General features: G+C 36.3%; 1 protein-coding gene across 1 annotated transcript in view; it reads left to right on the top strand.

The window, feature by feature from the left end:
- Window positions 1-18,548, top strand: part of SEL1L2 (SEL1L2 adaptor subunit of SYVN1 ubiquitin ligase) — a 47,414-nt gene that overhangs the window by 2,948 nt on the left and 25,918 nt on the right. The window contains exons 3-4 of the mRNA XM_087819297.1: window positions 3,572-3,674; window positions 7,263-7,425. Coding sequence (XP_087675423.1) covers window positions 3,572-3,674; window positions 7,263-7,425 — 266 coding nt within the window. The remainder of the gene's footprint in view (window positions 1-3,571; window positions 3,675-7,262; window positions 7,426-18,548) is intronic.

Below are 18,548 nucleotides of genomic sequence, written 5' to 3'. Positions count from 1 at the left end.
TCCTCCGGGCCTCCAGGGAGTGTACATGCATTCATTGATGTGTAGCTAAACACTCTAAGGACACTTGAAATGCCCTGTCTTACAAGTCACAGTATCCATCCATCAAACTTTATGTAAATTAGAAAATGTGTCCTTCTGACAGAAGTAAATATAGAAGAGTTATTGCTGCTTGTTTTTTATGAGAGTCTTGCTTTAACAAATATTTTTTTAAACATTTAAATCTTAATAGTTTAAGAGTATTTTTCTCCATATTTACCCCAAAAGACTGTCTCGTTGTTCAGTTGAAGTTGGCTGTAGATATGACATAAAAATGTTGACATAAAAATATGTTACCCAAAGTATCTGGTAGGGTTTTGACAGGAAACAAATAGCACATTTAAACTGAGTCATTGAGAAAAGATTAATAAAGGGACTATTTCCAAAGGTGTAGACAGTATAGAGGGAAACCACAAAGTCCTCACCAGGTTGAAACAATAGTGGCATTACCACCCCTAGGCCTGAGGGATCACAGTGCATTACCACCCCTAGGCCTGAGGGATCACAGTGCATTACCACCCCTAGGCCTGAGGGGTCACAGTGCAGTGGTGGCTACTGGAATGCTGAGAAGGAAAGCAAAGAGGTATGTGGAGAGGGCTCTCTGATAGAACAATAACCTTAGGTCAAGGGACAAAGCCAGCCTGCAGCAACCCAGAATGGGAAGCCTGGGAATAAAATACCCCTAACTCATGCTCCCCCTACCCTCCATCCCTGCTGATGGTGCACTTCAGCCCAACCTAACCAGAAGCTGGAGGGGAAGGGAGTCCATTGATACAGTCCATGTGGGTTCATGTCCCAGGGAATAGAACAGGGTGGAGTAGAATGATAGGAGGAACTTGCACTATTAGATTCTTACTATAAAATATTTATATAAACAGTATGGTATTGATACATGGATTAAAAAACAGAAAAGAGCCCTGGCCTGTGTGGCTCAGTTGGTCGGGCATCTGCCTCTCTGCTTTCAAGGAATGCTTTGATTCCTGACCAACCCCATTGAATCTATGAGCCTTCAACATCCTCCCAATAAGTTGCTTTTGCTTAAATTGATCAGATTAGGCTTGTGTTACCTACACACAAGAAGGCTCCTGTACTCCCATAGTGCCTCATTATACAGTGCCTACAACATGGCATAGTAATTTTCAGTAAACATGTCTTATCTCCACTGCCAAGATGGGGCAGCGTCTTGATCATATATGTGAACACAATACCTAGCACTGTGTCTAACACATGGTAAGTGTTCAATTCATACTGACTGAATGAATATGTAAATGTATGAATGACAAAGAACAAATTGTTCCCAGCTCTCTGCTTTCTCATTAACGTGAAACAAGCAAGTGGGCCCTTTTTGTCCCAAAAATTTGCTTCTAGTCATTATAAACAAGAAAAGTCTATATGAATTCCACGAGGACAAGTTATAGGAATTAAGGAATAGACTGAATTAGGGAAATTTACAGTTGAAGGGTCAGCATGAAAAGGCATAGGTTCCCAGTTTTCCCATCATCCCTCAGAGAGATGAGCTGGGTGCAAGGATTGCTGCACACATGGAAAGTCTACCTGCTACACTGCCTATTTAGAGTACAATCATGAAAAAAATAGCCTTCTCAGAGGTGAGCTATTTGGGCATCTAGTTGCCTGGGAAAGTCAGGTGTCTAGTACCTGGAAACCTTAGGGCCCGTGGAAAATGTAGTCCCTCCTACATTTAGAATGTAGCCACTGATCTGATGGAAAGTTGAGTTTGAGTACACTCCTCCCCATGGGGAGAACTGGCAGCTCACTTTTCATGTGATATGGAGTTGGCATCTGTATTAGTTTTCTGGGGCTGCCATAGCAAAATACCACAGGCAAAGTGGCTTAAATAGCAGAAATTTGGTTTCTCACAGTTCTGGAGGCAAAAGTCTATGATCAGCAGGACTGGTTTCATCCTATAGCTTCCCTCTTTGGCTTATAGATGGCCATCTCAGAGGACTTTAGACTCATGAAGATCCTTTACATCAAGTTCAGAATAGGCTCAAATCATTTCCTGAGTGTGCTTTCCCCAAATTTGGAAACTATTAAACAATAAAAAAGAAATTAAAATATTGTCAAGATAACTTTACCTGATAATTGAGCCCTCTTATAGTAAAGAAAACTTGTATTTCAGTATGTTTGGGAAGCACAAAAAAGAATTAGAAATAAAAGCCATGGATAGAAAGGTGTAGTGGTAAATCATTTCTCTTATGTATATGCCTGCAGAGTCAGTGTTTCAAAATTTATTCTCGCTCTTTTGAAAGCATGTTAATAGGAGCATAGCTATTCCAAATACAGATTAGTAGGTTTTCCCCATTATCTTTGCTCCTTAATTATGAGTATGGATAACATCTAACTCAAAGCAGAAGTCAGGTGCTAAAATGTCAGGTTATTACTAAATTGATTAGATAACTTGAAGCATTCAAATAATTGTGAATTAGCTTTTAAGTTAAAAAATGTTTAGATTTACAAAAGAAACAGCTGTGATAGCTTATCAGGGAGAAGAAAAGCAAGAACCACTTAAAGGTCTTTGTGGTCTTGTTCATGAAGCATCACATCCCAGAATGCCTCTCCTTTAAAAGGGCTTCAGAAGAGGTTCATCTAATTAGAGGTTTTGCTGAGTGTTGTAATGGCTTTCAAGAGGCACTGTGATTTTGTTGAAGGGTGTGTGTGTGGGGGGGGTTAGTGGGGGACTCTAAAGATGGCCAGCTTTTCCCATCTGTAAACTGGTAATGATGTTTTGAAAGTTATGAGGTGTTATATGTGCTTGAGAAATATCATGATGGTAGCAGGTAAAATTCTGTTTTTTCATTTTCATTAAATCCTATTAAAGTCACTCTGAGCCCCCAACCCACAAGGCAAGTTATTATTGAGACTCTTTCTGGGTGTCTTCCCTAAGATTCAAAGTGTGGCACACTTACTCTGCCCTCTTTCCTTCCTGATGCTCATCCCCAACAGTTCTCAGACAGTCTAGAAAGGTCTTAGAAATGTTCCAGGAAAGGAGGAGGGAGCCTTGAGCACAGTTAAATTTTTACCTCCAATCTTAGGTGCACATCTGTCATCTTGGAGATTCCCATTGCCTATGTCCTTCCTTATGTCCTCTTAGAATTTTATGGCTCTGAGGTTCATGGTCAGTGCTCAAATAGAGGAGTCTGAGAGCTGAGAGCCTGGTGTTTAAGATCCAGCCACTAGGGTTACAAGGCTGGTTAAACCCTTCTCTTAGAGGCCTTACTTCCTGCCTTCTTCTTGCAGAACTTTGTATCCCTTTTCCATACTGGGAACATCTCTTTCCCTTCTACTATCAGAAGCATCTGTCTGTCTCCTCCACCTGCCACACCCTTTATAAAAGACAGGAAGAGGGTACTTTTGTAACCAGTTTCTACCTTATGACTAAAGATAAGGTGATTTTCTTAAAAATGCAGAGATTAAAAAATAAGGAGCACAAAACTCAAACTAATATACCAGCATATTATTTTTAAAATATAAAACACAAAAATAATGTTACTTTTCCTTGTTTTTCCATATATAGTAAAAAAGCAGGCAAAGAAAAATCTCACAGAGGAAGGAGACCAGCTATTTAAGATGGGCATCAGGATTCTCCAACAGTCTAAAAGTCAGAAACAAAAAGCACAGTAAGTCTCTATCCAGTTACATAAGCCAAGTTAAATTTCCAGGCTGGGAAAAAGAACAATCAAAAAAAATGTTATTAAAATAACAAATAAATATAAATGCATTTGCCCATAAGCTTTTGTTTTTAATAGAATCAAATCATGTTTAAAGAATCCTACAAACTACCAGCATAAATAAATAGAACCATATGTGAAATTGTGGTTCCTACACCTTAAGTGAAATGCAGAATTAAGGCACTTACCTGAGCATTCAGGTAAAAAACTGTTCCCTTTTGGCTTTTTGTTAGATATTCCAAACGAAATTAAATATGTGTTATTTAAATTAGAGTCATTGTTTTAGAATGCTTTATTCTGCCCAACTAAGCATTTGTTCACACTTTCTAGCTTTAAAGCACTTTCATGTATGTGATCTCATTTTACCCCCAGAACAGACGTACAAGTTAAGAAAAGCTTCATTCTTTCCCATTAAAAACTGAGAGCAGCCCAGCCAGGCATGGCTCAGCAGTTGAACGTCCACCTAGGATCCAGGCGATCTGTGGTTGATTCCCCGTCAAGGCACATGCCCGGGTTGCGGGCTCCATCCCCAGTCAGGGGCGTGCAGGAGGCAGCCAATCAGTGACTCTCTCACCATTGATGTTTCTATCTCTCTCTCTCCCTCTCCTTTCCTCTCTCTGAAATCAATAAAGATATATTAAAAAAAAAAAAAAAAAAAAAAGTGAGAGCAGAGAATCAAGGATGTTAAAGTGAGGTAATCACAGATACACGTCTATCTTCTCCCCCTTCGGTAGAGGGCACAATATGAGGTCACCCTTTAAGTCTCTAGTTAAAACTTTTGGATGAAGTCCCAGCTCTACCATTTACTAGCTATGTAATCCTGGGAAAGTTACTTAACTTCCTTTTGCCCTGAATAATACAGTCAAGATCTTGGAACAATGCCTGACACGGATAACCAGGAAGTAAGCAGTTGTTTTTATCTCTAGTTCCCTAACTAGTAAGTGGAAGGTGTGGGACAGAAGAAAGTGTGTCTTAAACCAATAGTAGAAAGAATGGGCTCTGAACTCCCAACAAGGAGACATCTTTTGTTTTCCCACAAATTAAGCATAGCTAATTAACCCTGGAGGAAGCATCCCAGAGCTGTATTAGCCAGCCCTAGACAGGACTCAGCAGAGCCCATGAATTCTTCCTTAAAAGTCAGAAAAGAGTGTAAAAGTATAGAGCATGAAGGAGGGACACTCAACTATGAACCTGGTTATAACACCGCCAGCAATTTCCATTTGCAAGCACCTATTCTGTGGTAGTTAACGTTTTAGGCATTTATGTGTGTAATATTATTCATTGCATACTATTATATTGTTGGACATAGATTATTATGCCCAATTTACACAGGAGGAAATGGAAGGTCAAAAGGATTCTGTAATTCTTCCAAAGTCAAAAAGAGAAATAAGGGAGTTGATCCTCTCATTCAATCATGGAGCCTGTTTTTATGTTTGAGAGGAAAATTGTTGAACAAGTCAGTGTTATTAGAAGTACAGATGTTAAACAAACATGTCAGGGAAATACAAACTTGTCTGAAGGAATCAAGACGCCTCCGTGACAGCCAGGGTTAGCTTCATTAAGAGTTACTCCCCATCAGCAAAGAAAGTTGGGAGCTACGCTGCTGCCCCACGTCAAGTTTCTGATGTGTTCTAGAGATGCATTTAGCCTCCCCCTTCACCAGCACCCACCCTAGCATCTAATACCAGGTCCTTTAGAGATAATCCAGATACCTAATTGAACTTTCCTTTTGGGATATACCCTGCTGTCCAGTTTCTGCTCTTGGGGATTGCAGCCCAGATCTTAATCCTATCTAATTTACCAACAGCTTTCTCCAGCTGTGGGTCCTGCTTCTAGTATTCCTTATAGCACCTTGGACTTTCCTGACAGGGGACCTAGACACCCACCCCTCCCTTGGAATCAAAGACACATAGTGAGATTGGTTTTGCAGCCCATTGCTGCACCCAGGACCAGTGGATATACTGATAGCTCCTGCAGTCCAAGGTCTCTGTTCTGGTCCATGTTGGTGCCCTTCTAGTCTGAGCATCCCATCAGGCCATGCAGTTGCAGCAGCAAGCCGTGTGACAGAAGGGCTTTAGGGAGTCTGTATCCTGATGTCAAACCTATCCCTGGATGCCAAACATTTGCATTCATTGATCTTTGAGACCTTCTATTTTTTTTTTGCTTTCCGTTTCCCAGAATCTCAGCTTGCTCTGGCAATTTCTTGCTTAACCTCCTGGCTTCTTTTTGTTTCACTGGAGTATACTCTCTGTTTTGCCATCAAGGACCCTAATGTCTACCTGGATATCACTCAGCCCCATCCCTTTTTGTCCATTCTGCTCTGCTCCAGCCTTTTACCAAGAGCAGGTTACTTTAGCATCAGCCTGGAAAGGTGGTACATAAAGCTGAGTCTCCTGATCCTTCTGAGCTGGTAGCAATGGCAGATATGTGTGTTTGTTCCTGCATTTGAGTCAAGGTCACAGGTAGAGGTTAATGCCTTCTTGTCTTGCCACTACCAAAAAGGAACTTATAATAGTAAAAATCAATCCCAAAAGTACTCTCTGTCTCTGTCACAAGTTTTGACCTTGCAAGTCTCTCCATCACTACTGTTATACAGATCAGGTCCTGGTGACTTCCAACTCCTCTGAAAATGCAATGTGAGGTAATCCTCCGGTGTCTATATTTGCATCCACTAAGCTTTCACACCATTTGCCCACTAATTACAGGAGAAAGATTATAAAGTCATAAACTTTAGAACTTATGCAATACTACTGTTACTACTACTACTACTACGAATAATAACGATAGCTAAACTTATTGAGTACTTACTCTGTATCAGGTGCTATACCAAGCACTTCCGATAGATTATCTCATTGAATCTTCCCAGCAACCCTATGAAATAGGTGCAATTATTATCCCCATTCCATAGATGAGAGAGGCACAAGGAACTTAAATAATTTGCCCAAAGCTCCCAAACCAGTAAGTGGTAGAGTCAGGATTTGAACCCAGACTGTCAGATTCTGGAGCCCTTGTAACCATTAGGTTTTGTTTGGTTATTGTTTTTCCACACAGTCTGGCTTTGATATGTGAAGAAAATGTTGTGTTTTAAAACATTATTTCAGAATATTAAGGGACTGTTTCCATGATAGTAACTTCCTAGATGTGACAATCCAGTTTTGATTATTTTTAATTGATTTTTATTATTATTTATTTCAGAGATTACTTTATAAAGCAAATATTCATAGTGAACTTGGCGTTCACTACTTTAGGACAAGTGCCTCAATTTTTCACTTCATTTGGTATATAAGCTTGAAGCATAATGTATACTATATATTTCTCCTTTTTATCAGCTTCACTATTTGTCAAATATATTTTAATTATAATCTTAGACTAATCTAAGGATTAAATAATCTACTGATCTAGAAATGTAATGGACCTCAGCTAAACCATATTGGTAAGAGCAATGACAACTGAGTCCTTGAGAGAAGTAGAATGAAGGAGGGAACAGAAAATTTCATTTTTGATAATCAAACTTCTAACTTTATATTCTTGAAACAGAGCCTACACACTCTTTGCCAAAGCAGCTGACATGGGAAACTTGAAAGCTATGGAGAAAATGGCTGATGCTTTGCTATTTGGAAATTTTGGCATGCAAAACATAACAGCAGCTATCCAATTATATGAGTCCCTGGCCAAGGAAGGATCATATAAAGCCCAAAATGTGAGTTTTTTAAAATAATTAAATCTTCAATACTTTACATCCTGAAATAACTATAGATAAGCAACATGTAAAAGGAGTTGGCCAACTGTATTCCCACCCTCCTGCATGAAGCCAGCCCTAAGCAAGTTACTGTACTGAACAGAATAGTGTAGTGTCAGGGCAGGGACCCAGCAGCAGCCCTGGGCAAATCCTTACAGTTACCTGGGTGACCTTCAGGAATGGAACAGAACTGTTCTCTAATCCACCTTCCCATGTTCATGTGTGTGTTCTGAGATAATTTGACAACTCTGAATTCCTAACGTTTTATATAACGTATATTCACCTATACAAAAAAATACAAAACTAAATCTATTACCTTAGGATGATGTTTTCCTGGTTTTTACATTTGAAATATTTTATAAGCTAAATATAACTCCTTTTCTATTTTTAAAAATGTATTTCATTTTATTCCAAGAATAGCATAAGAATTTCATAGAAAACCTGAAAAACAGGGCAGGGAAAAAGCCCTTCATAAGCTAACTACTCCAACTCAACTATTGTATTTCCCCATCTTCTTCCTCCCTGCGTCTTTTTTTCTTTTACACCATCCCAGTCATTTCATTTCTGGCTACTTTTACCCAATACTATAGCAAAGGCATGTTTTCATGCTGCTAGTCTCTTTAGTGAAAATGTTTCTTCCTAATTACACAAGAGATTTATGCTTATTACAAAAAGAAATCTGAGAATTCAGAAAGTATGAAGAAAGTAAAAGTTGTCTAAAAGCTTTCCTCCCAGAGATTATTTTATTTTTTACCATACAGAAATTACAGAAGCTCTGTTTTGGAGTCAGAAAAACTTAAATTCATAAACTTACTTCTTAAGTAAGCAAGTAGACTCTGCTACTTGCTTACTTAACAAAACCCTTTCCTCTTCCTCTGCATGAGAATTTGACCTTTCAGTCACTATCTAGTTCTGTTTCCCTGGTAGTGTGATAGGAGTAAAATGTAACTGTGTTTCTAGGTAGCAGTGCTTATGATTGAAATGAGCTCTGACTGGCAAACTTCCTTTGGACTGGGAGAAACTGTAATGAACTAGAAATAAATGATGGTCGTAGTGATTCTTACGGGGATGCTGGACACTATACCTATGGAGTTGTTACATGAGGAGTGACATTTTTATGTCAGGATGGCTCCCACACCTCCCCCCCCCCCCCCCCAGTATGAATCTCACCCCTTGGATCTGAGCCATCATCTGAGGGACCAAAGATGGCTGTTGGAAGACTGTGAAACTGCTGCAAAAACTCCCACAGACAGGAGGGCCTAATGCTACCTTCTGGCAAACTGTGGTTCCTGTGCTATATCCACCTGAATAGACTATTGGTAAATTTAGCCTATGGGAGTCTTGTGAGTCTGTATGTTTAGTTGAACCAGAAATTGGACAAGAAAACTGTTGATGATTGGGGCAACCTCTTTAATTTTCATCTGTACAGTTAGGATAATGATAAAACACTGGGAACCACCAGTCTGCTCTCTGTGGCTATGAGTTAGTTTCTGTTTTGTTTGCTCATTTATTTTGTCCTTTAGATTCCATGCATAAGTGAAATTATGTGGTACTTGTCTTTCTGTGCCTGACATTTCACTTACATAATACCCACTAAGTCCATCCCTGCTATTGCAGATGGTAAGATTTCATTCTTTTATGGCCAAGTAATATTCCATTGTATATATGTACAGCTTTACAAACTATCCATGGAGATGTAAAGTGCAGCATAGGAAATATAGTCAATACTATTGTAATAACTATGTATGGTGCCAGGTGGGTACTGGAAATATCAGGGAGGACACTTTGAAAAGTATATGGTTGTCTGTCCACTATGCTGTATACCTAAAACTAATACAAAATAATATTGACTGTAAACTGTGATTTGAAAAATAACAAGGTGCTGTGTCTGGTTCACTGCTGGGTATCTAGCATTTAGCACAGTACCTAGACAAGAAATATAATTAACTAATAATATACTTATGTATGATTAATTATATATTTATATTTATTAATTATATAATGGTAATGATGAATTAATTAATGGAATTATTGTGAGGATTAAAATAATATATGAAGGCACTTAATTCCATACCTGGAACTTCGTAATCATTCATTATAAAGAAAGAATATAAATATTACTCCCACTATTATTTTTCTAGAATTTTTCCTATAACTATGTAGATTTTATTTTTAAAAATGAGATCATACTTTAGTTGCTATTTCCTAATCTGCTCTTTATTCACTTAACAACATATCATAGACATCTTCTCATGTAAATACATATAGATCAACATCACCATTTTAAATAACCATACAATTTTAATTAATTTAAGTTGTTGAATACTATATTTACCCCAGGCAATGTTTTACAGTTAAATATAAAATAATTATATTTACAAAACAATAAACAGGTTTATAAATGTTACAATAAAATATGAGAGTTATTAAGCCTTCATTCTCCATATTTGGATAATCAAAAATATAAAGTTCCACAACAGACCAAATGTTATCTTCATGTCCGCCACTAAAATGATACCATCAAGCCTTTCCGGTCAAGATGGCAGCACAGGTAAATGCAGTATTCAAATCCTCCCACAACCACATCAAAATTACAACTAAACTACAGAACAATCATCTTTCAGAACCTCCTAAAATCTAGCTGAACAGAAGTGCTACAACTAAGGATATAAAGAAAAAGCCACATCGAGACTTGTAGGAGGAGTAAGACACAGAATGGACTGTCACAGTGGCAGATTCCACATATAGTTCATTTATTTCAGATTTGAATTATAGAAGTGTTTCATAGACGGATGGCAGTTATTATTACTGTGCTACTACTGAAAAAATATTTTAGTATCAATCTAATAATCACTTTGATAATTCTAGCGTTATCTGTGTAGAGCATTTTATCTTGATGCTAATGTTCTTGTAGTGAGGGTGCAGACAGGATCTGAGTTGTTCATTAGGGTTGATTCACACTTTTGTTTGGTAGCAATTAGAGCTAAAAGTAATGATCTCAGATGCTTTCAAGTCTTGTACAACAATTAATGGAAACTTGCTTAATCTTTTTTCTCTTTTAACAATAATGTCTTATATAACAACTAAAAAGAGGAGAAATATTTAATTTTAAAATTGCTATTATAGAACCTGAGTAATTTGTTTTAAAATATAATAAAATATTCTCTATGCTTAACTGTTTCCATTCAAATCCCAGCTGCTATAACAGTTCCTTAAAAAGCACAGCCCAGTGGTTGAGCTCAGAATCAAGTCTTATAAACAAATCTAATTTGCAGAGCTTGACCTTTAAAAAACTGAAAGTGTCGTTGCTGTCATCGCTATTATGTAGCTCCTCTCTTTTGACTCACAGCATTTTTTTTTCTCTGGATTAAAATTTGATCATTCTATAATCCACTTCATTTCATCTCAGCCCTTATCTCAGAAAAAGATCAAATACCAAAACCTGAGTATTGTAAAGTTGTTGGGTGACAATGCCCAGGTGTAAAGGAATAGGAGAGCACTGGCTGTAATCAGCATAGTGACTAGGTGAGAGCCCATAACATCTGTTGTCTTCCTCTAGTGCCTACCATGCTTTAAAGAGTATAAAGAACACAAATAAAATGAAAGTTGAACCCTCCAGAGAATTAATTCAAAATCACCCACTGTTATTTTTCTGCTAAAGAGAGAGAGTGTATGTCTCTGGGCTGCTGCTTTGCAGCTAGCAAAATGATGGTTTTAGTCCTTACTTTCTAGAGTGAACTTTTTATACAGAGAAGAGCACTTCTCTACAGTTGCAGAATCTAGTTTCTATATAAGTAAACCAGCTTCTAAACTGAGCAGAATCAAAAATTGCTAAGCATTGCAAAAATAAAAATAAAAATCCAATATTGGCTAGAGAGATCCTTAAAAGGAGCCAATTAAACCTTTTTAAATATAAATTTACAAGGGTTACAGGAGTACTAAGATTCCAGATACCTTCCATTATTAATAACAGCCTTTATGGTCAACTGTCCTAAAAAGGGAACCTTGGAGACTAAAAAGGAATTGGCTGAATCATAGAAGTGGTGTTTTTTTCCAGTTTATGGATTAAGTAGATTATACAAATCACACTTATAAACCACATGTTAGAGCTATAATACTTTTAGGAACTGAACTTTGTAGTCAGCTCTCTAGGTTAAAAAGTATCATAGTTCTTTGTCCTTGAAATTGTAATAAAAGTTTACAAACATTCATTTTCTATTTTGATAGAATTATCAGATCTTGTATCTTAATTTTAGGGACACACTTAACAAAGTCTTGCATGATGTTCTCATGAACTTGATGAGAGAATAGAAATATGGGCTTTGATGGTGGTAGATAAAGAGTGAAGACTAATGGATTGATGCCAATGTAAAAGCAAGTCTGGCAATCTCCCACCGGACTCTGCCCTATGACCCTGTGCTCTTCAAATAGTTCATCAACTATTGAGTCGAATGGCTAATACTAGATTGTTTTTAATATAAAGCCTGAAATGAAAGGCATATTGCCAATGATATACATAGGAGTATGGAATGAACTTCTAAAAATGCTGACAGGAATGATAAAGCTCCAAATGAGTAGAACCTTGAAAATATTAGAAACACCAAAACAGATTTTACAATTATATGCTGACAAAATACAGTGTTTAAGAAGGATTAAGACTGGATTAAGAAGGGGAGTGAGGAGAAAAAGTGAGAAAGTGATACAGATGACCTAAATCAATATCTATCATATAGCAAATCTATAGATAACATGTGAAATATATAAATTAGCAACAAGTAGTAGCAGCTTATCATGAGTCACAACAGTGGCAATTATCAGAAGAAAATGCTAAAATTAGAAATTGTTGTCTCTGAAGAGACTAAGGAGTGACTTGGAGCCGGGTATTGATGTTTATAAGCCCTCAGAAGTATTAGAATTTTAATACATATCCATCTATTAGTTTGATGAATTTATATAAAATGTTAGACTCATATATTAACTCTCCCCCCCAAAAGAAATTGTGTTTAAAATAAAACAAGGATACGTAAGTTCAGAAATAAAAGGTTAGAGTGTGTTTTTCTCAGGAGCACCTAAAGCAGAGTGCAGCAAACATCTGTTTGTGGTGAGTTCAGATCTCTTTCCCAATTCAGTTCCATCCCTGGATATTGAGAGAATTTGTAAATGATGTCGCTACCAACTTGTCAGTGACTAAAGAGGGCAGGTAAGGAACCACAAACCCTGGAAATTGGCTGCTAAATTCTGCAGATCACACATAGTGCTGATGAGTTTAATGAGTAAGATTCCCCATCATCTATTCCTAATGTTTGTTTATGAAAATCCCATAAAATGAAGCTATACTATTTTTTAAGCAGTGTGAGTTCATTAAGAACAATTTGTATTAAGCAAGCTGTTTTACAGGGCTGCTAAACTGAGAAATGGGAAAGTTTGCAAAAGAGATGATAATTTCGTATTTTACCCACTATGAGACACCATTTACTATAAGTACATACTTTTTAAATTTAAGTCATGTAAGTGTATCATATAAAAGCTGTCCAAGTATAAATCAGTGTTTTCTTACTAGAATTTCGGTTTTATTTCTATTAAAAGTGTTGTTTTAGACATTTTAGAGATGGATTTTTATCATATGTCAATCTGGTTATATAAAAAGGTAAATATAAGTTAAATAAATTAAGGTGTTCCAAAATTCTTCTCATTCAGAGTCCATTTGAATCCATTTTAAACTTAGAAAACTTAGTTGGTAACTGTCTTTGTCCAACACAGTACCATTCTCTGTAGCATTAAGAATATCATTAGTGCAACATTTCTTAAGGGAGTGTTCCTCGATTACCTCCAGAATTTCTTCCAAATTACTGACTCATTCTGCAGCTGTTAGTGCTGACTCTTTCCAATTTGACTAAACATAGTTTTTTTCCTTCAATTAAATCACATGTTGCTGGAAGTTCAGTTCAAAATGAGCAAGAAGTTTCTGACAATGTTTGATGTGAACACCTTAATCATTATCTATCGTGATAAATAAATTGGTCACCACAGCTTCTCATTCTTCATTAGTTTCCATCTATCCCTTGGGATTTGGCCATTTCTCCTGCCTTGAGTTGCAAGGCTTGGCTTGCAGCCATTCATTTTGCACATAAATGAGTAAAAGAAAGTAATACAGTTTCATCTACTTTGGGATAGCTTCCCTTTTTTAGGAACTTGTAACTATTTTGTTTTGACAAGGCCATGACAGAAATATGGCATCCACAATGTAGACCAGATTCAGAGAACACACAAGATGGTGCATATAACCCAAAATATATTACATGAGGAAGGCAAAATCAGGAATCTTTGTAAAAGAGAACAATAGAGGTACCAGACAGCTGCCCTCAAGTGTCTAAAAGGCAGAGAGTTTTGCAAAAAAGAAAGTGATTTGCTTAGCACAGTTTAAGTACTAAGGCAGCAACTACCATACAGAGATTAACTTTGCTTAAGTATCTATTAACTTGAACTTCCATCAACAGAGATGACCACTTGAATCAGGATTCTCTGAGTTTCAGGTACAGAGAATACAACCTAACTGGCTTAAGCAAAAAAGGGATTTATTGGCCCATGTAACTGTGAAGTCCAGGTTATAGCTGCCTTTAGATAGCCTGGATCAAGAGGGAAGAATGAAGCTATCAGGACATACTTTCTTTAGCTTCTTGCTTTGCTTTCTTCCTGTGATGGTTTTATCTTGAGCAGGCTGACCTCATGTGGAGACAAAGATGGCCAGCAACAACCCTAGGTATCCTTCACCCTTTTATCAGAAAGTCTCTGTGAAAGAAGCCAACTTCTTTCCCAATGACTTAATTAAAATCATTGTTCGAACACAAGCCCACCCTGAATCAATCACTGCATCTGGGGACCAAGAAGATAGTGTGCTAAGTGAAATGACTCAGTAGAGAAAGATGAAAACTATAATGATTTCATTTATATGTAGAATCTAAAGAACAAACAAAACAGAAACAGACTCATAGTTATAGAGAACAGGCTGATGGTTGCCAGAAGGGAGTGGCTTTGGGAGACTGGGTGAAAAAGATGAAGGGATTTATAGGTACAGATTGATAGTTACAAAGTAGTTCCTGAGGAAGTAAAGTACAGCATAGAAAATATAGTCAATAATTTTGTAATAACTATGTATAGTACCATGCCTGACTACGATGCTATACACCTGAAATTAATACAAAACAGTATTGAATGTAAACAGTAATTGAAAAAAAATGAAAAAATATTTTTGAAAGTGCAAAAAATTCACTGCATCCAGGAGAAGAATCTGATTGGTTGAGCCTATGTCATGTGACCACCCCTAGATTCAGAAAGGAATGAGAAGCCCATTAGTTCATTGAACCAAATGAAGAGAGAATGGAAGGTGGTTTCACAAAGAGAATCCAGGGAGACAAAAAAAAGTACGCACTGAGTACATCTACGTGCAAACTACAAACAAAATTTAAAAGTTATAATTCTGAAAAATTATTTTCAAAAAATAATTACACAAAGTAAAATGTTAATTTATTTTTAAAAATATAAATGATACTACATTCTTCGACTAGAAACAATAAAACTAAAAATTAATGATGAAAAGATACTTAAAATTTAGCTTCTTATCAATTCTCAGTCTCCTAATTTTTAGCAAAAAGCAAAGATAAAATAGAAACTGATATTATATATTAAAAACTCAGTGATGATGATAACACTATACATAAAAGTTATGGAATACAACTAAAGCCAGATGAAGTGGAAAATATACAGCTTTAAATATTTTAATAAACAAGAAACACAAGCTTATATCTCAAAAGACTAAAAGGAAAAAAATCAGCAAATAAAATAACAGTAGAAAAGGAAACAGTATTTTAATAGCTTTTTAAGATAATTATATATATTCTTTGGTCCCACACCAAAATTGTGACTGATAACTCTTTAAAGCTCAGTTGAAAAGTGGAATCTAAAAATCACATCAATGAACTTTTTCCTACTTTCTTATGTTAAATCGACTAGTGTATCTTGAATTTTGAATGGGATTTTTTAATCATACATCATTTTATAACATCATGTAACGATCATTTAGAGAATATTGGTTCACTGAGTTATACAGATCTTCCAAATTTGACACAGCAAAAGAACACATTCACTAATATCACCATTGGTCTCATCAAAAGTCTTTAATGGAGTGTTAAGCTCATAGTATCAGATACAAGTTTTCCAAAATTCTAATTTTTTTCTTAAAAACTTGAATTTATGATTGACAAGTACTTTCAGTTGTTTTTGTTGAAGTGACCAGCTTTTTTGTTCATTTCCAGGAAAATGTCTGCCAATCTAAATGAACATAGCCAGTCCATTGTTCCTTCAAGTAAAGATGGTGTTCCATGAAAAAAGTGGCTAGTTCAGCTTGCGACTCAAGCAAGCATTTCAAGAATGTCTTTGAAACACTCAATATATTTTACTATCAGAATTGCTTTATGCTACTTCATATCTTCTCATATAGAATATTAACATGTATTCAGGAGTTAAAAATAATGCTTTTACTGCCTCATCACAAACATTCTTAAATGAAACTAGCATATTTACTTTTCCTATGAGTGTAATATATGAAGAATAACAATATAAATGGAGGTTTGGAGCCCTCCCTTGATTCATGCCAACATGCCACCAGTTTTAGTTACCATTGGTCTTCACCATTAGTGCTAATGTCAACATGAGGAGAAACACAAATATCTTTATTATAAAAATCATTTTTACTTTGAAGACCTGCTGAAATGTCTTTATGTTCCAAGTGATCACAAACTGTACTTTGATAAACACAGAGTTAGGATATAGGTTTAGCTGAGTATGAAGGAGAACCCAAAATAAAATGACTTACACAAAACAGAATTATAGCTTTCCCTGCCTTTCAATTTGAGTGGGGAAGGTAACTCTGCTCTGTAAAGTCATCAGGAACTCAGACTCCTATTTTGTGGCTTTGCCATTTTAGGATGTTGCCCTTTTTCACACTGTCCAGGTTGGCTCCCCATCATGTCAGCATTCCAGCTAGTAGGAAGAGGAAAGGGAATACACATCTTTAAGAGCATCATCTGGAAGTTGCTCATATCACTGTCATTCATGTCTGCTGGTCGTAACTTAATCACATGGTGACACCTGACTGCTAAGGAGGCCAAGGAACATGCTAAGTTAAAAGATGACATTGCTGTTATTTGACCTACAACACCATCAAATTCTTATGGTTCAACCTTACGGTCTGTTTTGGTTGCCACATCCTCAGCTATAAATCAAGAGTTCTTTTACTCTGGAAGGAGGGGGATCCCAAGGTACAACCAGTAATCCCTGCCACAGTTTTTCTCAGTAAGAGGTATTTATTTAGTTTCATTTTTTAAGAGTTTACCCTTAGTGTTGTGCATTTTATGGCTTTGGACAAATATATAATGGCATGTGTCCACCATTATGGCATCATACAGAGTATTTTCACTACCCTTCAAAATCCTCTGCATTGCAGCTATTCATTCTCCCCCAACCCCTGAAAACCACTGATCTTTCTACTGTCTGAGTTTTGCCTTTTCCAGAATGTCATATAGTTGAAATCCTAGAGAATGAGGCCTTTTCAGATTGGCTTCTTATACTTAGTAATAGTCATTTTCTTTTTCTTCATGTCTCTTCATGGCTCTGTAGCTCCTTTCTTCTTAGCATTGAATAATATTCTATTGTCTAGATATATCAGTTCATTTACACATTCAGCTACTGAGGATATCTTGGTTGCGTCCAAGTTTTGACAATTGTGAATAAAGCTGCTGTGAGCATCAGTGTGCAGGTTTTTGTGTGGACATAAGTTTTTATCTCATTTGGGTAAACACCAAGGAGTGTGATTAATGGATCATATGGTAAGATTATGTTTTGTTTTGTTTATGTTTATGTTTAGTTTTGTAAGAAGCTTCCAAACTGTCTTCCAAAGTGACTATGCCATTTTGCATTCCCACCAGCAATGAATGAGAGTTCTTGTTGCTCCACATTCTCACCAGCATTTGGTGGTGTCATTGCTCTGGATTTGGGCCATTTAATTTCATTTTTGATAGAGTAAAGCATTTTTCTTCACTTTCCACTCCATTGTCTCCCTCTAATAACTAATCAAGCTGAAATACTGATCTTGGCACCTACTGTGCAAGTAAACATTATTTTCATACCAGTACACATCAGTGGCTTAGTAAACACATAATCTGAGAAGGCAATATGAAGACATATTATATTCTGTTTCACTGATGTAAAATATAGAACAGATGGCATGTGTAGATTCCAGAAAAGTCACTCTGAGTATTTATTATTGATATTTGTTTTGCTCTGTAAGGAAAATGGGAAATCTTACTTTTAAAACTTTAAAATTTCTATATAATGAAATACTAGTGTAATCCATGTTGAAAGACAAGCAGTACTAGGAGGATATATTCACCAAAATATATAACAATCAAATGATTAATACACATAGTTTATATGAAGCTCCTACACAACAATAAGAAAAGACAAATAAACCTAGTAGTAATGGGCAAAGGATATGAACATGCAAATGACAGAAGAAATTAAATGGCTAGAAATAAGAAAATATGCTCAATCCCACCAGTAATTTGGGAAATCCTACTTTAAACAAGATTTTTTTATCCATTAGATTGGCAAAACTAAAAGTTGAAGATCAATGATATCCAGTGTTGATGGGAGTATGGGGGATGGGTAATTCACATACTTTTGGTAAGGGTAAATTGGTATAACGCTTTGGTAGGCAGTTTGGCAGTACCTATTAGCATTGTCACTGCATAAGCACTTTGACTCAGCAATTCCATTTCCAGTTATATGTTCTAAAAAATATGTATACCTGTGCATGTGCAAGAATTTAACTGCCCTAAATGTCTAACAGTAGAAGAATGCTATGAAATTATGGCATGTCTACCTGTAAGTATTTGGCAGAAGGAAATCTCCAAAGTATATCAAAAAGTGAAAAATTATTTATTTTATGGAAGTTTGGTGACACTTGGCATACATACACTAAAATTCATCTATAGTGCTTAAGAATAGTAAACAATTGGGAGTATAAT

The sequence above is a fragment of the Miniopterus natalensis genome, chromosome 7 (assembly GCF_054644295.1).
Source record: "Miniopterus natalensis isolate mMinNat1 chromosome 7, mMinNat1.hap1, whole genome shotgun sequence".
In the NCBI taxonomy this organism is placed as follows: domain Eukaryota; kingdom Metazoa; phylum Chordata; class Mammalia; order Chiroptera; family Miniopteridae; genus Miniopterus; species Miniopterus natalensis.
The sequence above is the reverse complement of the archived record's forward strand: the minus strand, read 5'-3'. Positions and strand labels throughout refer to the sequence as shown.